General features: G+C 43.6%; 1 protein-coding gene across 1 annotated transcript in view; it reads right to left on the bottom strand.

Moving 5' to 3' along the window:
* Positions 1-22,792, bottom strand: part of SNTB1 (syntrophin beta 1) — a 223,107-nt gene that overhangs the window by 28,257 nt on the left and 172,058 nt on the right. Inside the window, exon 4 of the mRNA XM_036068665.2 lies at positions 2,983-3,122. Within this exon, the coding sequence (XP_035924558.1) occupies positions 2,983-3,122 (140 nt within the window). The remainder of the gene's footprint in view (positions 1-2,982; positions 3,123-22,792) is intronic.

The following is a 22,792-nucleotide window of genomic DNA, read 5'->3' as shown; positions in this document are numbered from 1 at the left end:
CTGGAGCCACACAAGGACTGCGGCTCCCCCATGTGATGGCAGGATTCCGGCGAAGGGACGGGTCGTTCTCCTCGCTTTTTGTTTGCTTTCCAAAAGCCTTTCTCTAAACACATCTGCAGGGTGGTGGAGGGAAGATGACCATGCTGCACAAGACAGTAGATCTGCACTACGCTTTGGAGCGAAAGCAGCATTCCACCGCGGCGTCTAACGGAGGAGGACTCTAGAAGGGGGAGGCGGAGCGATCAGCCCGGGATGGGGAGGCGGGGCGGTCAGCCCGGGAAGGGGAGGCGGGACGATCAGCCCGGGAGGGGGAGGCGGGGCGATCAACCCGGGAAGAGGAGGCGGAGCGATCAACCCGGGAAGAGGAGGCGGAGCGATCAGCCCGGGAAGAGGAGGCGGAGCGATCAGCCCGGGAGGGGGAGGCACTCTTCTGGCGGGAGGAAAACGAAGACGGAAACTCCAGCTCCTGCATTTCCAAGCTGCTGCTCAGGAGCAGACGGCAAGTTAGCTAGTAGCTCGAGGGCACGAAATAAGAACGTAGAGCCGGGGCTGCCCTAACGCCGCGGACAGTCTCTGCCTCCCGGGCTAGCGGCTGGAGATCAGGGGCATGGTTAGGAGCTTCAGCGTACCACTGCTTGTAGGGCTCACACACACACACAGCACGTTTTGATTCTGCAGTTCAGTGGTGAGGCTGGGTGATTTGGGAAAGAGGCAGTAAACTGGGAGGTCAGGTATCACCACTGCATCTCCTCTAGGTGTAGACGGTAGGCGCCGATTTCTTAGGATGCATCTTGAGCACAGTTCGCACTGAAAGGGTTTCCATTATTTATTTCCACAGCGGACGCTGGCTCGTGGCTTCGGGCTACTCGTGTGCTTTGCTCACAGCCCAGACCTGACACGCCTGTGGCTCCGGAGCCTTTCACAGTTACTGCTGGTGCCCCACCCAAACCTACTCAGATCCATTTGCTGCGCCTGTGCACCCTTTTCCCAGAGTCACTGACGGCCTGCTGTGTAGACGGCCCCAAGAGCCTGCAAGACGACCTCCCGTCAGGCAGCCTGAGCTTTGGACACACTGCCGTTGGAGCGTGTCAGTCCAGTCACTTGCCCGAATCAGGACAAATTCGGAGCTAGTCGTTTATGCTCTAGGGTGGTGCTGTCCAACAGAACTTTCTGTGACGATGGACATGTTCTAAGATCGGTGCTGTCCAACTTAGTAGCCACTAGTCACAACTACTGAGTATCTGAAATGTGGCTAGTGTAGACTGAGGCGCTGAGTTTTTTAAAATCCTGAATGCATGCATGCATGAATAAAAAGGCAGCCTCCATGTCAGAACGCTCAGAAACTACGAGTAGGCTATGCATGAGGTAAGTTTTATTTTCAAGTCGCCTGAGAGTTACCTAGAAACTTCACCTTACAGAGACTTTTGTTCCCGAAAATCAGTCTAAGAGGCCTGAGTCCAATTTCTCTGCTTAGTACCCTGGAAGACCGTGACTATGGTCTAATCCTTCTTTGGTTCCAGTTGTGAGAATGTCTCAGAATGTGCACATCAGTGCCCATGGGTGAGGGCTGTGGAACGTGATGGAGGCTGGGATGAATTTGAATGGACCCCAAGACACAGGCTGAAGCTCCACAGGAACATTCTAGGATGTTTGGCTTCTGATTATTGAGATTTTATTGCAAACATCAATAGTGCTTTCATAGCTATCCTGCCAAAGATTTTAAGGCTTAGGATACTCAAAAATTAAACTACTGTTTTGTTATTTTCTTTTATTTGTATCTAAATGCTCTAGGTGTGGTCCCTGACCCTGAAGGCCTCCTCCTCTATTCACCTCTGGGGCCGATAATCACTTCTTCTTCAGGTCACCCTTGCTGTTCTCCATAATCACCATACGTGGATGTAAGAGGGCTTTGAAAGGAGTTTCAGCTCCACACACCATTGCCATTTTAATCTCGTGTCTCCTCTTGTTCTGCTCCTGTGTCTCATTCTCTTCCCTGCACCCGAATCTTGGCTGTAACCTATTTGGCACCTCAGTCCCTTCAGAATGGAGAACCCATCTTGTTTCTATCTATCTTTTGCTCGGGACAGAAGCCCCCAAACCTCAGTCCTCTATGCTTTCTGTCTGTTGTCCCAAACTTCTTCCAGAGTTTGTCCCACACTGGTCAGTAATTCATTCACAGGCATTTTAGGGCCCCATACCGCCAAGCACGATGCCAGGGAGGCCATAAACGTTACATTAGCATGCCTACCTTCTAGGTAAGGAAGGAGAGGTAGAGGAGTAATGAAAACTGTGTCCAGAATCATAAAGCACATACAGAAAGAGATGGCAACAGGAGCCAAGTCTGGAAGCTGTCAACTACTTGGATCAAGACTCAGGTTTGGTGCACTTTTGGGCTCAGAATAAAGACCTTCAAAAAGAGGATAAGCACATGATGCATTAAGATAATATGTCACATGAACAATAAACATGCATCGAAGGTCCTAAGAAACAGACAGACCCTGGCAGCCCCATTTCCACAGGAAACACCAACAACCGAGGAAGAACTTGCTATGGGGTCTCGCGCCGAGCAAACTGTAAAAAGCACAGTAATAGTACATTCCCATATGACAATCCCTGTGCCACAAGTGAAGGCCCTTGCTTGACGATTCTACCTGAGTTTCAAGACTGTAAACGCATGGGCATAGTTCCTCTCAAAGGAACTGGGGTGGAGACCCAGGAAGGTGACGGGGTGTGGACCATCTCCCAGATGTCACTGTTCCTTCACGACGGAGAAGCAGTTTGTTCTTTGGGTCCGTGTTGCCCCATGCCGGGCCGTCAATGATAATTCACCTATCCGGATAGAAATGTGTGGCTATATTCTGCGGGAGCTCTCAGTTCCTGATGCAACAGGAAGCAGGAATATAATGTGCTGAAATACTTGTAATTGACCAGAACCGTCTCCAACTGCAAGTACATCAGACTCAAACACAAGGCCAAGGCTACCTGGTGGCAAGAAGAGGGTACGTGTGAACTGGGCTGAACCAGGCTTCCTTCCTCCGCGGCATGCTGTCGTAGATTAAAAGGTCCTTCTCGGTCAGTACGACCAGGGCCGGCTTCCACTGCTTCTCGCTCTCCCCGGGCACCTGGAACAGAAAACAGGGCGCCGTCAAGTCACAGCCTGCAGGAGGAGAGACGAAAGGAGAAGCTGGCTTCCCCCGCGATCCGAAGACCTGACCATAGGAGCCTTGGGTTCAGGTCGTGAAATCAAAATGAGAAGAAACCATTCATGGTCGCAGGATTCTTGATTCTGGAAAATATGTTTTCTCAAGGGCCCTGGCACGGATCGTCAGCACAGCCAAGAAGGAGCCCAGCTGCCCGACATCTGTCACTGTTCTCACCTGCCAGTCAGCCCTGAAATCACTATTTCAGAGTGAGACGCAGATGCTTGGGGAAATAAGCACTCCCAGATGGTTCTCTGGTAGAGTACATTGTTTTTATCAGGAAATGGTAAGGTTTGAAAGCTTTTGAAGAAATACCCAAAGGCTCTGAGAATGTATTATGGAGGCAAATGTCTGTCTGGAGAGGTAGGAGACATCAGAGCCCTTCATCTGGACTGTTTCTGTGACTCAGGCACCATCTTAAAATTCTCTTAGTTTCACTCAGCACAGAAAATTCCTTAACTCTGGGAGTGAAATGACCTGGCAGGGATATGAGAGGATTCAAACATCAAGTTGGATGTTTGGAGCAGGTGACCCTTAAGGTCCCTTCCAATCCTGGGAGTCAGGTAGCTCAGGTCTTATCTCATGAGCCACCCCCCCCCCCCGGTGTTGATCATCCCAAACTCTGTACATGTTCTTCCATCTATGAAAATTCCCTCCTTCCAATGTGAACTCTGGGCCCTGAGATACATCTTTATGCTCAGTTTGAAAACACGGTGTTAGCCTTGTGACTCAAAGCATGGATCATGTCCCAGGAGCATCAGCATCACATCCTAGACCTATTGAATCAAAATCTGCATTTTAGCAAGACCTTTGGGTAGCTCATTAAAGATTAAGAATCACTGCGCTATATGAAGTCAAGGTCGTCTTGGACGCTGGCAATTCAGTGAAGGTTCAACCCTTTCATGACAAACCGCAATCCAAAATCTATTCAAAATTAAGCTAGGCAGTAAACTGAATAAATGATAAAGCTAATTTCTTCCCTTTCTATTCTTATCATTACTTTTCTTAAGTGCCACAGTGACATCTGTATTGAAGTGGCTTTAAGACTGAATGATCAAAGCAGAGAAGATGTGCAAGATGGCGGAAGGGGTGAGACTTATAGGTTACACAGTTTTATGGGCTGCCTGAATCTGAGTCCCCCTCTCTCCATTATTTATTGCCCAGGTGACTTTGGGAGAGTTATTATTCTCTGTCCTTCTATTTCCTTACCGATAAAGATAATATCGCACACAACAGTGGTTAAGAGTGTTGTCTCTGGAGCTAGAATGCCTGAACATAAATCATAGCTCTTCCCAATTTACTAGCTGTGGGATCTTGGCCAAGTCAGCTCATCTCTTTGTATCTCAGTTTCTGTATCTGTAAAATGGGGAAATAATAGTACCTATACCCGAGGACTGTGGTGAAGGTTGAGTTAAAATGTCTAAAATGCTTACCACAGTGCAGAATAAGCACCATTTAGAACCTGGTAAGTAGCGTATACCTCATAATGCTAGAGTGGAGATTAAATAAGACCGTACATGGGGGGCGCCTGGCTGGCTCAGTCAGTAGAGCATGTGACTCTTAATCTCAGGGTAGTAAGTGCAAGCCCCAAGTTGGGCGAGGAGCCTACTTTAAATAAAGAAAGAAAGAAAGAAAGCAAGCAAGAAAGAAAGACCACGTATATAGTGTGCTTAGCATAATATCTGGCAGATGGTAAGACCCTCAGTGAACCATAGGGTGGGAAAATTGCAGCAGACTCACTGGTTTCTAAACTTGTCAAAAGGAATTCTTTGGAAATGGCAACAATATGACACTTTTTTTGGGAAAAAAAAATACATAAGGAAACCAAGAATATCTTCGGTGCTAACAATTTCAACTCATTCTTTTCCCATCCATCCCAAAGTTCTTCCAGGAAGAATCCATTACACAATGATCATGCACCCCCCCCCCAACAATTCCAAATAAAAACTCCCCTTCAGGGCGCCTGGGTGGCTCAGTCAGTTAAGTGTCTGCCTTTAGCTCAGGTCATGATCCCAGGGTCCTGGGATCAAGCCCCACATGAGGCTCCCTGCTCACTGGGGAGTCTGCCTCTCCCTTTCCCTCTGCTCCTCCCTCCTGCTTATGCTCTCTCTCATCCCCTCTCTCAAATAAATAAATAAAATCTTAAAAAAAAAAAACCCTCCCTTTCTAGAAAGAAGAAATCACTGTAAAGCTATTTATACTAGTATGTGAATAACTACCTGACTTATTTCTCAATTATGCATTTGATACATATTAAAAAAAATCTAGTTTTAGCCTATTGCTTTTTCCAACAGAACAACAAATCTTTAAGATATCAAAATAAATTGTTACAGCAAGCAATGTACTAGACTCCACAAGGTAATCAAGCTATGGTCTCAAGGCATAGTGTTGGCGGGGTTTGGAATAAATTTTTTCTAGCCTCTACATTACACTTAGTAAATTACTTTTCCAGTTCAATAAATTGGACTGGAAAAGCTACAAATGATCCTTCCAAAGTGCCTATCTCACTTACCTAGTCAGATCTGCTCCATTAACTTTGGGACCATTTAAATGTGAACACAAATAAGCATCATTTTTCAAAAACAGTATTAAGTTGGCAAAATAAACCTTAACAGTGAATGCCAACAGTAAAATGCAGACCTTTCTAATGGTGGAATCACCAACTCACTCATGTGTCAAATAGTATAGATAGGTATGAGTCATTCTAAAGCCCTAAAATATTTTGTGATATATATACCACAAAATATTTTAGGGCTTTAGAATATATATATATAAGAACTGATCATGTTTCTCATGAAGAAGGTGAAGGAGAAGACACAGGGAAACAGACACACAATTCTGAAATTACCCTGAAGCACAACTGGGATGAGCTGAATCCTGTCCCCTTCGTCACTTCGGCAGAGCATGAGAGAAAAGGTTTACAAAATGACAAGAATTTGAGAGGGTGGAAAGAAGTCACTGGTAACAACTGAGGGAAGTAGAAATAAATGTAGGAGATCAACACGTTGTATCTCTTAAACTTACAAAATGTTACATGTCAATTCTCTTCAAAAAAAAAAAAAAAAAACCCTGAGGGAAGTAGAGTCATTAAATCCTCTATTTGAGACAGGGCTCGTAAGTCATCTACGTCAACAGCTTTCAAACTTTTAAATTTCTTTGATCACTCTGATCAGATTAAATCACAGGTCAAAGAACAAAATGTAAAACAATTGAAAGAGGCTCTGGATGGGGTTACAGCCTGGTTGAGATCCGAGACTTTATGCCTTTGTCTTAGCACCAGCCACACAGGAGCCGCACCTCTGAGCGAGGCTCCTAGCAACCACTGGGATACAGTCTGAAAGCTGCTGACCTTGTTTTCTCTAAAATACCTAGAATCTGCAGATTATTTTCAGAGACAGTTGTACCAAAACCTCTCAGTACCTTTTTTGTAGGTTATTTCCAAAAAAAGAATAGTACTGCGGTTGCCTAGGCAAAGTTGTACAATTAATTAATACACACAGAGGGCTTAGAAAAGTGTCTTGCATACAGTAAGCAAGCAAGCCTTTAAAAATAGTAGCTACTCTAATTCGGAAAGATATATGCACCCCTATGTTTATAGCAGCATTATTTACAAAAGCCAAGATATGGAAGCAATCTAAGTGTCCATTGCCAGATGAGTGGATAAAGAAGATATGGTGTGTGTGTGTGTGTGTATCATTATGTGTGTGTGTATATATATATATATATACGCACACACACATATATATACCATTATATATACCACTATATATATATATATATACACACCATTATATATCTATCATTGTATATACCATTATATATATGTGTGTGTATGTGTATATATATATACACACATATATGTGTATGTGTGTGTGTGTGTATATATATATATATATATATTCCATTATGTATAATGGAATATCACTTAGCCCTATAGAAGAATAAGATCTTGCCATTTGTGACAACGTGGATGGACCTAAAGAGTATTATGTGAAATGAAGTTAAGTCAGACGGAGAAAGTCAAATAACCTAAGATTTCACTTACATGTGGAATCTAAAATACAAAACAATGTCAAAAGACAGAAACAGACTCAAATACAGAGAACAAACTGGTGGTTGTCAGGTGCGAGGGGGATGGGAGAATGAGCGACACAGGTAAAGGGGAGTTAGAGGCAAAAACTTCCAGTTATAAACAAGTCATAGGGATGAAAGGTACAGCATCGGGAATATAGTCAATAATGCTGTAATAACTTTGTATGGTAACCGATAGTAACGACACTTACCGTGGTGATAATTTTGTAATGTACGTAATTGTCCAATCACTATGTTACACATCTGAAACCAATACAGTATTGTATGTCAACTATACATTAATTTAAAAGAAAATGTTAGATATTCTTATTACCATATCAAAGTAGGAATAGTGCCTATCAAACAAATGATCTGAATAAACTTGGGTAAGAATTACTTGCCTCTCTGGGTCTAATGTCCTCCCTTGTCAAAGAATGGGGTAAGACAGGGGAGCCTGGGTGGCACAGTCAGTCTATGTAACCAACTCTTGGTTTTGGCTCAGGTAGTGATTTCAGGGTCCTGATCTCAGGGGCCTGAAATCGAGCCCCAAGTCGGGCTCCATGCTCAGCAGGGAGTCTGCTTAAGATTCTCTCTCTCCCTCTCCCTCTGCCCCTCGTCCCCACTCCCCTCTCTCTATAAAATCAATAAATAAATTAAAAAAAAAAAAAAGAATGGGGTAAGACAAAGTTATTGCTTTTTCAGTTTAAAATTGCCTGCTCCTAGGCTGGGACTGCTTCAGCTACTAGGACTCTTGCTTTATTACTTCTGTGTTCCATGGACTCTATTCATAGGGCAAAAAAACCAATGTATGGATCTCTTTTTCTCCATCCATGCCAACTCACTCTTCCTAACATGGTTATTTTCTACCTTCTCCTTGAGCACAGAGTGGCAGGGACAGCTCAGAGGCTTTGGAGCCAAACGGCAACATCTTCGAAATCTGGCTTTGCCACTTCCCAGCTGAGAGATTTGAAGAGATTTCTTAACTGCTATAAGCACTTGTTCACTGATGTGTACCGTGCCGATAATGGCCTCCTATGCATATTTTTATGAGGATTAAATGAGACAATGTATATAAAGCACCTCCCATATGGCAGATACTGGAAACGTTAAACTATCCCCATCCCACACCTCACGCACACACTTGCTTCCAGCTACCCTGCTCAGGAAGAAAGGTCTGGATGTGAGGCTAGTGACTAAGAGCAGGATAAAAAAAGTTCACAGAGAAAGAAGGTCAATCACAACTTGTGTTTGGGAGATCTTGGCAACTTTTTAATTTAAGTCTCTTCACCTCAGATTGCTAGGAATGTAGAACAAAGGACAAGATACCAGGGTAATAATAAATAGCAGTTATCAACTTCCAAATGCTTTACAAACATGAGATAATTGATCCCTGCACCAACTCTCAGAGAGGCAGATAAAGATCCCCTCCACTTCACCAAAAGGAGAGGAACAAGTTTCAATGTGGCCACGGGAACACAGGGAACATGCTAACAAGTCGCAGTCTGCAGCCCTCTTCTAGCTGGTCCCAAACAACACCAGGACCCAGCGGTCGGGAGCCAGGTGGGACACCCACACCTGGGATGCAGAGCCGAATGGAAAGGAAGAGAAGGCAGAGGAGAACGGGAAAGGGGACTGGCCAGCAAGTTCAGAACCCAGGCTCTGAGGGAGCCTCAGCTCCATCGGACTCGCTACTGGATTCGCTTCTCTCCTCTCACACAACTCCCAAACTGTTGGCACCTGGATCACATGGTGACTTCAAGGGTGGCTTACAGTGGGGAACAGACAGAATGATCCGTCTGGTTTGATACATGTCAAGACAATGCTGAAAAATGTTAGAGAAAGCAGAATGAAAATAAGGAAAGAGAAATATGGTTTGACTGCGGGACATTTAGGGAGGTTATCATTTTCACATGCCAACGTTCCCAATAGCAGCAGTCCCCGATTTCAAATGTGTTCCCTCCTGCCAAATTCTGAAACTGGCTCTGGAATTCTATAAGCCATATACAATAAAGCCCCAGATTCAGGGTTCATAAATAGAACTCTCACTAGAGTCAACATGCAAGTTAGCATAGCAGGACTCTGGTGCTTGCATTATGGATAAATCACCTCTGGGGGACAGCAGGACCATGCTCCCTCTCAAGGCTCTAGGGAAGAATTCTTCCTTGCCTCTTCCAGCTTCTGGTAGCCACCGGTGTTCCTTGAAGCTGTGTCAGTCCCATCTCTGTTTCCATTGTGTCATGGACTTTCTGTGTGTCTTCACGTGGCCTTCTCATCAAGACACCTGCCACTGGATTTAAAGCCCACCCAATTCCAGTATGAACTCAACTAATTACATCTGCAAAGACCCTATTTCCAAATCAGGTCACATTCTGAGGTCCTGAGTGGACATGAATTGGGAAGAGGGGGGTAAAGCCAAGACATTAATCATAAGAAAATGGCAAGAACCCACTACATTTTCAGTCAGTTTTCCAGTTTTCTTTTTCTCTCTTTAAACATTTGCAGACACGGGGTATGTTTTTTGAAAGTTATCTTATTTACTGAGTATGCAGAAGGTCAGATGTTAATGTACTCTAAAGAAGCCTTTGATGGCTCTATTAAAAGTAATGCTTTGGTCCCCAGGATTTCATAATGAAGCCAACCCTAGGGCAGATGACACATATCCAAGGAGATAAGTGCACAGCCAGGGTTTTAAATCTTCTTTTGTCATACAGCATCATGGAAAGAGGAGATAGAAGGCACATGAAGGTCTAGTCCCCATCGAGGCACAGAGCAGTTCAACCACATGAACCTGGCCTTTCAGTTGTTTTTCCTCATTTTGCTTACTGCTAATGAGACAGCTCTTCAAAATGACCACATTCTAAGATACGTTCCAAAGTCTCGTCTCGCTTCTTAAAGACTGTTGGATTCTACTTGGATTACTCTGTATCTCTGTGTCACTTCCAGTTCAGGCTACGCGTAATCAATTTGGACTAAAAAATTGGAAGAACCAGACACAGCCACCCAAGCCTGTGGCTTGTTAAGTTGGGGATGATTTTCTAGCCTACACTCTTCTCTGCCTTGCGAAAAGCAGAATGACAACCTTACTGGAGAACTCAACTACAGGAAAGGGGAGCGCCTTTCTGCCCATTGTCTATCCCAATCTAATTAACTTCCCCTCCAAGGAAAGAGGGGCTGTGACTCTAATTGTTCAGATCTAGAGCTGTCACTGGGTCTTTTTTAATAGAAGGCATTGTCATATTCATCACAAGTGGGTGTCTGTGGTCACGACCCATTCACTGCAAATCACCATATTTGCATGAAGGGAACATGTATGCTGGACTGGTCCTACAGCAGCCTGGCCATTTTGGTCCACACTGTTGACTCATTTCAATACCCAAGCATCCTAGCTTCAAAAGAGGCCAGAGGAGGCAAGACACATCACTTCGGCCATGTTCTATATGATGCAGCATTTATCTGAGTTTGGCATTAATTAGGGCTCATTGCGCACTTGCCTAGCTATTAATAAATATGGGTTTTTTCCTTGTTCTTCATTAGTACATCATTCCCTCTCACTCTCAGTTGGGAACCCCAGAAAAGAGAAGGGGTGTGTAGTTACACTACCCAAATCCTACTCTGAACCACCCAACACTCAGCATTCTGGAAGAAAACCTGGTCATGAACTTGGACCCCCAAACTGGATTCTGCTGTGTGTTGCCTTGTCATGCCCATTTTGAATAATTCTGCCTTTTTTTTTCCCCCCTGCCCACATTAGTTTTTACTACTAGACAGTTTATTCTCTCCTTCCTTCCAGAGACACTCTGGCTCCATGATCATCAGCTGTTTTCACCTCCCTCACCCAGCTTCTTGGATCTAGACTTGCCCGACCTGTCAATTCCTTCTCTCATGAGGGAGCCCCAGCTCCTAGAAGCCTATCTCACCAACCATTCCATTTAGAGTCAGAAGATGTATTTGCCTCCCCACTCGGTGCCTTGGCTCAACTGGGAACAACCTGAGTTTCCCCCCAGGACTTGGCAACTTCCTTTGGACACGTCCAAACACCAGCTGTTTGAAGAGGAGACCTGCTGTTTCTACGCAAATGAATTCCTTACACTGCTTCATATGGGTTTGTTCTTTTAAACTTGTAAACATTCCCTTTCATCTTGTTTACTTGTGTGCTCAGTTCAACCTTTTCTGAGGAAAGTCCAAAAGTAAATTTCAACGCCGCTCCCTGCCTGAATTATACAAAATTATAATTGAATAAGGTCGGAATTGTTTGGGATTTGCTCTATCTTTGGACCTCAAAAATAGTAGTAACTTAGAAGGGACACTTAGGAGAGAAAGGTTTAGAGAGAACGTGACATGTTAGGTTTTGAGTCATTTCAGTCTGACGGTTTTTTTTTTTTTTTAATTTTTTTTTTTATTTATTCATTTGAGACAGAGAGATACAGAGAGAGAGAGAGAGAGAGAGTGGGAGCTGTGGGGAGAGGCAGAGGGAGAGGGAGAAGCAGACTCCCCGCTGAGCAGGGAGCCTGATGCGGGGCTCGATCCCAGGACCTGGAGATTATGACCTGAGCCGAAGGCAGACGCTTAACGACTGAGCCACCCAGGTGCCCCAACAGTCTGATGGTTTAAAAATCTACATCACAGGAAAAGAATTCTTTTATTAAGGGAAGAGAGGCTGAAGGGGTAAATGTGTATTAAGAGCCTACTGTGTGATTAGCAGGGTTGTGGATTACATGGTGGCTCCCGCTCCTCCAAATTCAGATGGCGAAGTCTGAACCCCCAATACCACGGAATGTGACCATTTTAGGAAAGATGGTCATTGCAGATGTAGTTAGTTAAGACGAAGTCGAACTGGAACACAACAGACCCTAAACCAATATGACTGGTCTGCTTGTAAGAGGGGAAATGTGGACACGGGGAGAATGTCACGTGGACACGAGGACAGGAGTGATCGAGCCCCAGAATGCTGAAGCTTGCCAGCAAACCACCGGCAGTGAGGAGAGAGGCAGGGAGCAGATGCGCCCTCATAGCCCTCGGGAGCGAGGGACGCTGCTGGTGCCTGACTCGTGCGTTTCTAGCATCCCGCACCGTGAGACAATCCATTGCTGTCGTCCGATTGTTGTAGTTCGTTAGGGCAGCCTTAGGAAATAATATCAGCACGGTGCTCCGCTTCCCCTCCCTTAACCCATTCAACACCTCGAAGCATGTATTATTATCTACGTTTTCCAGAAGAAGAAACCGTGGCTCAGAGAGGTCACGCACTAGCCAAAGTTACATAGTGATAGTTACAAAGCCACGTATGTGCCTTCCTGACCTCAAAGCTGTGATACTTTTCAGATCACAAAGCTCCCTCTCAGAAGAAAGGAAAAGGGGGGCAATGTGGGGACGTGAGGGGAAAGGCAGGAGGGAAGACCAGCTGGGAACTCGGCTGTAGCGTCTCCCACGGACTGGGGTGCATGGGGTCCAGCTCTGTGCAACTTGGCAACATACTCCTCGCCCTTCTTTTCCACCTCCTGGCACACGGGGCTCCCCTCAGGCCAGACATCAGCTCAGTGCAAGTTCCTCTGAGTAATCAAAGCTCTTTATTCCCCAAGTCTCACATCTGATTAAAGTAATTCAAGACTAAGTTGTAAATGACTCATAACCCTTAATATGTCTTTCCACTGAGGGATATTTCTATTTATAACGAGTAGCTGAGACAAAATTAGTCCCTTATGTTTATTCTTCATTGCACAATTGCAGGGCTAGTAAATGAAACATGGTCTGTTTTCTAAAGGCAGTGAAATATTCCATTATACTATAAATTTAATTTGCAGGCTTTTGTTATTTTAGCAAACCCTATTCTTCACTGGTGGTGCTCACTCTGGTACAAATGTCTGCCAGTTCTAAGTCCAAATTAATGGGCTGTGCAGTTCTCAATCAACCATATATCCTATGTTCAGCAACATATAATAGAGTACAGTAGGCTATGAAATTTGGATATTTGTAACTACCATACTTTCCTAGATATTTGACCCACTAGGAAGTTAAGCGGTTCCTGACCCTCCTAGCTCATGGCTGCAAAAACACCAGATTCAAAGCATATGCTTTCAGCAATGTTATAGGGTTATATCAACCACAGAATCTTCTACACAAGGAGTCACAAATTTAGAGACTACAGAGAACCACATGTTTAAAAAAAAAAAAAAAGACAACCCCTATCCCATTTACGGGGGAGCTTCTTTTGGGGAGCTTCTTTTTAGCATTAGCCAATCATTCATTACCAGGAAAGATAATAGACACAATGTTGTCAAAAGAAGCATTTCAAAAGAACCCATAAATTTGTATTTTTTAAATGTGAATTCTCCCTATTTTTAAAAGTTTGTGTACTGGTTTCCTATCGCTGTTCTAAGAAATCACCACAAAAATAGTGGTATTTATTCTCTTACAGTTCTGGAAATCGGAAGTCCTAAAATCCAGGTGATGGCAGGTCTGTTGCCTTCTGGAGGCTCTAGGGGACAATCCATTCCCTTACCTTTTCCAACCTCTAGAAGCTTCCCTAATTCCTTTAGCTCATGATTCCACATCAAATTGCCTTTTCACCCTCTGTTTCTGTCACAGCATCACCTGCTCTTGACTCTGACCTTGCTGCCTCCCTCTTATAAGGACCCATGTGATTAAATCCCCCCCTGAGATAACTCAAGATAATTTCACCATCTCGAGATCCTTAATTACATCTGCAAAGTCCTTCCTCCCATGTAAGACAATGTATCTATAGGTTCTGAGGATTAGGATGTGAACATCTCTGGGAAAGCATTATTCTGCTTACCTCGGTTGGCAACTAATTCAAGTTAGAAAAACAATAATATGAAATGAAGTGATATGAAGTCTGGCACTTTAAAAATCTCCTGCATGTCCTCTTCCCTCTATTCCCCCCCCAAAATGGGTAAATAGAGAAAACAAGATAGACTTAATATAGACAATCATAAAAATTGGGTTATGTGCACCTGGAGGTTCATTATTGTTTTTTTTTCTTTTTATATGAAAAAAATTAAATTCCTCTAATAAAAATTAAAAAAACTAAACAACACAGGGACTGAGAAAATACACCTGCAAGGAAGCCAGGCATGGCCCACAGACTGCCAACTTGCCATCAAATAAAGACACTTACTTGTTGAGAAATAAGTGCACAATCCCGGCAAATGGATTCGCAGAACTCACAGGCAGGGTTTCCATGAGTGCCTTGTGCTCCTCAAGGGCCCCAACATTCCACTGAAGTGCAGTGTGACCTGAATTAACTGAAGGCTGAGGTATAACAGGGGGTATTAGCTGTTGAGACAGATTGGCTAAGAGCAGCCTCCATCCTCAAAATGTGTGTGTGTGTGTGTGTGTGTGTGTGTGTGTGTGTATTCATCGTGGCCGAGCTGGTGGTTCTCTTGAAGAAATACCACCTTTGTCTCTGTATGAAAGGTGGATACCAAAAAAAGTGGACACCTAGTGCAGGGGATCAAGTGAAGGGTCAGGGAAAGATGTAAGTTAGTGATCTTTCTTGGAAAACTGAAGTTTATTGGAGAAATTTCGATACAGTGGCTTCAAGATTTAGGGACTCTCCAAGCTTCTGAAACCCAGCTCTCACAAATGACAAAGATCTCCATAATAATCCTCTGCCCCTAACATGCTACCTGTTTCTGCTCCCTTATTTATTCCTTCTAATTTTTGAAAACGCAGCCTTTGGAAATTCTCATCTTGTGTGGGATGACTGTCCTCATGGGCTCTTGGTTCTATATTTTCGTGAGGTATCCATGGTACCTTCCTAATGCCTGGGATCTAAAGGGCGTTCCAGAGACTCCAGCTGAACACTGAAGGATGGAAGTCATACCCAGATAAACACGGCAAACTGTCACCGTCTAGCACTGTTTAAAGAGCCCAGACGCCTGTGATCTCTGTGTCTCTCATGGGCTTTCTTCACCCACCCAGGGCTCCAATTCCCTGTTCCTTTCACAAGCAGTGAGCTGCCCAGACTCAGCTTCCAGAAATGGGTGAAAGGCTGCTTCTAATCTGTGACACTCGCAGATAATTAAATTAGACTCTTCTCTGTCTGGTGGGGAAAGCTATTTTATATTTTCATTAACTCCAAAGGGCCTTCTCAATTACAGTCCCTGTTTGGTAAACAAGTTATCTTTGACTAACAGCCTTTCCTTCTCTAACACCCAGGAAACATGCCCTTTACAGGGATGCTGATGTGCGGCAGAAATTCATAATGTGGTAAAAAGTCATCTTTTGAAAGGCAGTTGACATTATCATTAAATCCAAAAGGAGCGAGTTCTTAAGAAAAAAAAAGTCTCTGCTTCAGCATCTTCTGTTTTGTTCTCACTGGGTGTGTCTGTGGGTTTTCTTGGAGATTTTCTCATTTTATTTCTCCCTCAAAGGAGAAAGGAAGGGTGCTTTGAAGGAGGAAGACTATTAAAATGTAGGGAGTGTCTAGCCTCTCACCACGTCAGCATTTTCTAAAGTCATGCCCTGGTCTTACAGCTCTTCAGTAACGTCAGACACCGTAACACTATTCACTGTATGAAAGAAATATGAACATGTTTGCTTTCAGTGGATTTATCAGATTTTCAAAACTAAATAAACAGAAGCAAAAAATAATTCATTTTAGAGATAGTTCAACATTAGTTAGTCCACTTATCCTACTTTAGTTTAAATGCCTTCATAAAACCTGCCCCAACTAGGAAGATTCATTTTTCTTTTTCTCTGACCTCCTGGAAGCAGAGAGGCAATGTAGTATTAAGAGCATAAATCTTGCTGTCAGACAGTTCTGGTCTGCAAGTCAGCTCAGCTCTTCGCAATGTGATCTTGAATGAGTTATCTTCTCCATGTTTCAATTTCCTCATCTGTAAAATGGGGGTGATAAAGTCCCTCTCCTGTAAGACCATTAGGAAGATGGAATCAGATAATGTGTATAAATGGCTCATAGTACAATGCTCAGCAAAGATCAAGTGTGGTCTGCAGATAACTTGCATCAGAATCAGCTAGGCTGCGAGGGACAAATTCTGATGTCTGCCCCTTCTAAGACCCAATCATTCAAAAGTGCTAGGGGTTGTAAAAAGAAAAGGGGGGGGAGGGGGAAAAGTGCTAGAGGTGGTACCAGGAACCTGCACTTATAGCAAAGGCCCTGGATAAGTCTGGTGTGTATGATTATTCGAGAACATCTACAATGAGTGTTAATTATCGTCACCATGATTTGGTGAAAATACCAATTCTTGAATCCCAAATCCACTGAATTCTGGTATCTAGGGATTGAGACTACACATCTCTATTTTTGCAACTTCTCCGGAGACTCTGATACACAGCCTGCTTTGGGATTCCCTGGCCCACATAACTCATTCTGATACTGGCCCACAGCCCTTCATTTTTTAGCGATTTAGCCAGTGTCCATGATGCTATGAAAATGTTTGTCGTTAAAATCAGCTGACCTGAATAAAGGTGTGTCTGCCCAAGTACACCTCTGAGCTATGATGGGCTCTGCTGAGGGAACACCCCCCCCCCCGCATTTCTTCCTAATGTGACATCCATGAACATTGGATTCCTGCATAGTTTTTCCAAACCCTAGTCATTCATGTACCATTTTCATGATTTTTGTTGATTACACTTATACCATTATGGGATTCACTGTTAGCCGCTCACCCGATATCTGTTCTCTTCTTCTTTTAAGTAAAAGGACTCCAAAATTATTAGGAGTGACAACATGTCCAGTTACAAAATTCTATTTCCCTGATCCCGATTATCCTTCCTGTCCCCCCGTCCAACAATCCCAACACAGATGTATCTTCTGCCTTCACCCAGTAGGCTTGTTTATACATATCCAACTTGACACGCATTTGGTTGGATCCCACGTACAGACACATCCCGCACTGAGAAGAAGCCTCTTTCATGTCTGCTGGCATGCTCTTTGTAGCTGTCCCACAACAGACAATAGAAATGTTATTTCTGAGCAGAATGTAACTTTGAAAACAGGGTGACATGTTTTTCCTCCTCTTTCTAGCCTTATGTTCTCTTCCTCGGATTGCCTTTCCGCAACACACAATCTATCTGTGGCCGACGTGTTCCTTTCTGGAGTAAAAGAACCACAAGGAAAATTCCAAGGGCATTTGAACATTCTATCAAAGCCCAGCAGCAGCAAATGAGACATAGGAAGGCAGTGTTTCGAATGTAGTACCATGTCAGTGTGGAAATCATGCCAGGTACGAACATTTTCTGGATGATCTTGGACCTTTGCAGAGGCTTTTAATTACAAGTTTCATATAAAATTACCTTTATACTATTTAAATAGGAGATCCATCTTCAGATTTATAAAACTGTAAACGTAGTACACTAACTATTGAGAACCTAAAGAAACGTGGCTTTCTGAAAAAAGAAATCTTTCTTGTCATTTTTTTTCTGTCTGGCTTTCTGAACATATTCATTCATTCAATAAACATTTCTTAAGATTTCATTTATTTGAGAGAGAGAGAGAGAGCACAAGCAGAGGGAGCGGCAGGCAGAGGGAGAAGCAGGATCCCCACTGAGCAGGGAGCCTGATGTGGGGCTCGATCCCAGGACCCCGGGATCATGACCTGAGCTGAAGGCAGACGCTCAACCGACTGAGCCCCCCAGGTGCCCCTCAGTAAATATTTCTATAGCATAAATTGTGTGCTGGGTCCTCTGCTCATTCAGTGGCCTCACTGCCACTGAATGGTGGTAGAAGGCAGACAAGTCAGGAAGAGTAAATAAGCAAATATAAAAAAGTAACTTTGGCAAGTGTTACAAAGAAACAAAATAGGCTAATATGATTTAAATACGCTGTAAAGTGTAATAGAAATTTTCACTTAGGAACAGTTCAATTGCTGTCCTCTGACAGTTCAATGCTCTAGCTCTGTGGAGAATTTTTTTTAAATCTAAATTTTGGCTTCTACGATATTAATCATCCATTAAGTGTCACTTGCAAAAGTACTAAGCATTTACTTAATGTTTCTAAAATAGGGATAAACATTTTTGAAAGGACTATATTTACTTTGATTTAATAATCATCTACAGTCTTTGAGAATATTTACTCAGCAAGTTTGAAGTCGACCAAATATTTTTAAGACATGGAATCTACAAAATATTATGGTAACTATTTTAATAATGGATGGTTATCCATCCAGTCATTCAATTACACAAGGAGTCCTTACCAAATTCCTACCACAAGCCAAGCCCTGGGCCAGGCTTCAGGAACTAAACAATGAATAAGACTTCACCCTTACATCTAAGGGATTCATACTGTCAGGAACATAAGCAGTAGTAGACTGTTAAGTGCTGGAAGAGGAAATGTCCTGTGTGTTCCAAGGAGGAAGACACTGATCCTGCCTCACAAGATGAGGGTTAGGATGGAGGAGATGTCATCTCTCCTGATGCGACAGCTGGGACTCTCCTAGTCAAGAAGAGGAGGAGGAAGGTACAAGAGTAAAGTAGTGGTGTAGGCAAAGCTTAGGAAGAAAAATCATGCATCCAGAGAATGGTCACCAGTTCTATGGGGCAGGCGTGTTGGCTGAAGAGGAAAAGAGACAACACTGGAAAGACAGCAGCAATCTGAGGTGTTACAAATCCACTAATGGCTTTTTACAAAACATGACTTAACTTCCTGAAACCCACATGTCCCGTGCTTACAACATACTCTTGGTCCAGGACCTTGCCTTTTAAGCCAGGCAGTCATGCAGTCAGTAGGTCCTCAGGAGAGCTGTGGTGAGAGTTGTCTCTTCTGTGCCTGGAGCACAAAGACCAGACCAACAGCTGAACCGGGGACCATCAATAACCCCTGCTACCCTGCACAGTGGAACCGCCCTCATCAGAACTCTTTCTGTAACTCCATTACCTCAACAACTTCAGGTTCCGTGCCCTGGTTATGCTGCACATGTGTCTAGGAACCACCCTAAATATTTCTCCTAACACGGCCATGAATTCATGCCTCATACAGGGTTGGGCGCCATGACACTACCTGAGCCCTTGATTTTTTTGGCAGGAATCCCTACATCTTTCCAAGGCAGAGCTCATGGTGCTAACTCTATCCCATTAGCTACTGTTCAGGGGATGCTTCCAGAGCTCAACCAGCGCTTCCCACTCAGGCAACACCCTGGACTTTTGCGTGTACCCCAACCTTGCAGCTCATTCCCTTTTGCTTTTCTGGGCATCGTAAATATTTTTTTATAGATAGACCCGAGCTCTGCCCCTCACATGAAACCCTCCTGCCTGCCTCAGCATTCTTCCTACCAGAATGAGTTGCATGCTTTCACTGAACTCTTCTCCTTCAGCCCCAACTTCGTTTTGTGGTAACACCCCCATTTTATTGAATGAGCACGCCAGCACTGAGGTAGAAAGAGTTTTCTTTGTAAGAATTTATTTGAGTTTTAATTTTAACATATGGTAAACTATCTCCATGGTGGTACCTAAGTATGTATTTATGAAACTGACTCTACGGTTTCTTATAACTTTAATCTATTTAAGTTGCTATAATAATAACACTTACATTTTTTTTTAGTATTTACCAAACACCAGGCATTACTTTATAAGCATATCTCATTTAACCTTAAAGCAATCCTGGGAGGTACGCCATTACTATCCTCATTATAAAATTAGGCGAGCTATTGTTCAGAGATCTTGAGTCCCATACCCAGTTTACATAACTCTACTTTATTGTTTATTATGCCACGATATTCTATGGTTTATTATTGATGGATACACAAAGGATGCTGGATCCGCAACACTTAACACAGTGTCTAGCGTATAATAGATGCTCAGTATGGTCTATGGAAGACCAAGTGGTAATACATCCTGACAGGAAAATCCCTCCCTGAGGAAGAAGACCACGGTTACAGAATAGCTTCCCTCCATGTTTTACCCCCACTGGAAGCAGAGGACCAGAAACGCCTATTTCTGTTGGGTAGTTGGTCGAGGCCAGATCACTGCAATTTAAGCCAGTTTCAGAGACAAGCTGCCTGTATTTAGAAGGGCCTCACACTTAGTTTAATGCTTTCTATTGTTGTCTTGAAATTCTTAATACTTTTTGAACAAGGGGCCCCACATTTTTACTTTGCAGTAGGTCTCAGAAATTATGTAGCCAGTCCTAACTACTCTGTAAGCTCCATAAACACAGACACTATTTTGTTTACTGTTATATCTCCAACATCCAGGACAAGTTTGGTGTAGAGCAGGTGCTCTGTGTGTGTGTGTGTGTGTGTGTATTTTTGCTTTAATTAAAGATTAACTTGAAGCAGAAGCTAATGACTTACTCAAGGGACTCTAAATTTTTGGCAGGAAGTTCAAATTGGATTGAAGGTGGGAGAGTCTAGAATGCTCTGGAAACCAGACAAGAGCCCTCGGCTATTACCAAGACTACCAGACAATGGGGCACCTAAGAGGTAGATACCTTAGACTTCGCAGACAGGGTTAGGACTCTACCAAGTGGCTGAAACTCCCATCACCACTGTGAGCATACTTGTGCTCATATTGTTTTTTGTACCTGTGTGTGTGTTGTCAACCAGACAGTGAATCACTCGTTTGTCTGTTTGCTCTCTGTTCCATTTCTTCCTCTTCTCCAGTGTGATGGTTAGTTTTATGTGTCAACATGGCTAGATTATGCTATCCATTTACTCAATTAAACACTAATCAAGGTATTACTGTGAACGTATTTGTAGATGTGGTTTACATCTATAATCAGTTGATTATATTATATTCCACTGTCCTCTGAGCTGCCTCTGATGCTCAGAACATTGCAGGGCATCCTCCGCCTGCCCCTCCATCTGGACCCGAACTTATTCTCTCCAACACACCCAGAACCACAAAGCACACCCTGAGGGCTCCAGCACGCCTGGCTTCCCTTCCTGGGAAACCCTACACTACCCTTACTTGGACCAGGCCCTGACCCATGAGCATTCCCCATGATGGATAAAAAAAAGATTATCCTGGGTAATGCAGGCGGGCCCCATCCAATCAGTTGAAAGGCCTTATCAGCAAAACTGAAGTTTCTTTGAGGAAAAAGAGACCTACCTGTGGAGTACAGCTTCAGGTCCCCCTGTAAGTCTCTCAGTGTCCAGCCTGTCCTTCTCAGTGGTCTACCCTATTGATTTCAGATTTGCCAGCCCCCACAATCACATAAGCCAATTCCTTGAACTAAAATCAATCTCTCTCTCTGTCTCTCTCTTTCTCTGGTTTCAGAAATATAGGTAAACACCTGTTCTCCCTGACACTCAAAAAGTCATCCAAACAATAGTATCTACCTTGAACATAATAAAAATCAGTTTATTATGTATCATTCAGGGTCCAGTCAAGAAAACAGAGCATTGCCTGGTAGTCCAGAGGACTGAATATATGGAGCTAGTTACAAAGGCTTTGGAACAGCTGAAAAGTCAAAGTGGGAATGAAGAATCAACCCTAGGCCAGCAAAGGCTTGAAGCTCTTCCCATGGTACAGCTAATGGGACTGAGAGAGGGCAGTGATGAGAGTAGAGCTCCGGAGCGGGGAGATTCTGAGGACCAGAGCAGGAAACAAAACCATGGTCGGCCAATGGGGAGCTTGCCCCATGGAAGAAGGAACTGTCAGGTAAGAGCTAGAACCAGATGAGGCGTAGCTGCTCCAGGCGATGGTCCTCAAAGCAGAAAGAGGGAAGAAATACCTTGGCTTCTCCATTCTCCTGCCCTCCAATTTCTACCTGTGCCTCACACTGGCCTAATTTAAGTAGGTAACAGTGTCTACTTCACAGGATAACTGAGAATCAAATGAAGTATCATATGAAAAGGAGCAAGCACGATTAAGTATTACATAGGGTATTAATAGGAGTACCTGTGGTCAAGTGTACACTGTTTTCAATAATGCTGGCCTTGCAGGGCTCATCAGTTATGAAATGACATCACTGTCATATCAGCACATCCTTAACCAAGTCTGGTCCCTGCTATCCCTGTGCTAATCATGTGTTTTAATGACAGCCCTTCTGATTCCCTGGAATGGGTTGTCTGCATGGCATTCTACTTCCCTGAAGGAAGCCTCTGTAGAGGAGGGTAACACACAAAACCTAGACCCTAAGCAGCCTGGCACTCAGCATCATGGAGTCTCAAACACACTTCTGCCCTAGATTTTCTTGGGTCCTTGGATCATCAGTAAGTTCTGAAAATTAGCCATTTCAAACTCAAGAACACACTTCCTGTCTTTTCATCTTTTGCTTCCAACAGTTTACTTCTTCCTACAGCATCTTCTTATGTGCTTTTCATTTACCAAACTCTGTTGGACTTAGCCTGCTTCATCTCTACCTTAGAGAATTGGTGACCTTTTTCATTATACTCACTTTTTCCCTCGAGCCATCTTAAGACCTGAGGATCAAAAGGCGTACATGCTATTCTAGATAGACTGGCCAGAGATGCATAGCAAGTCCGGGACCTCCTCATTCTCTGCCAGGAAGGAGTATCTATGAATAACTCTGCCTTTATACTTACAGTGTGGGGAGTATAAGGTTTTGGGTAGAAAACACATTAACCAATGACAATATGATG

The sequence above is a fragment of the Halichoerus grypus genome, chromosome 5 (assembly GCF_964656455.1).
Source record: "Halichoerus grypus chromosome 5, mHalGry1.hap1.1, whole genome shotgun sequence".
NCBI classification, from domain to species: domain Eukaryota; kingdom Metazoa; phylum Chordata; class Mammalia; order Carnivora; family Phocidae; genus Halichoerus; species Halichoerus grypus.
Note: the sequence above shows the minus strand (reverse complement) of the source record. Positions and strands in the feature narration are given on the sequence as shown.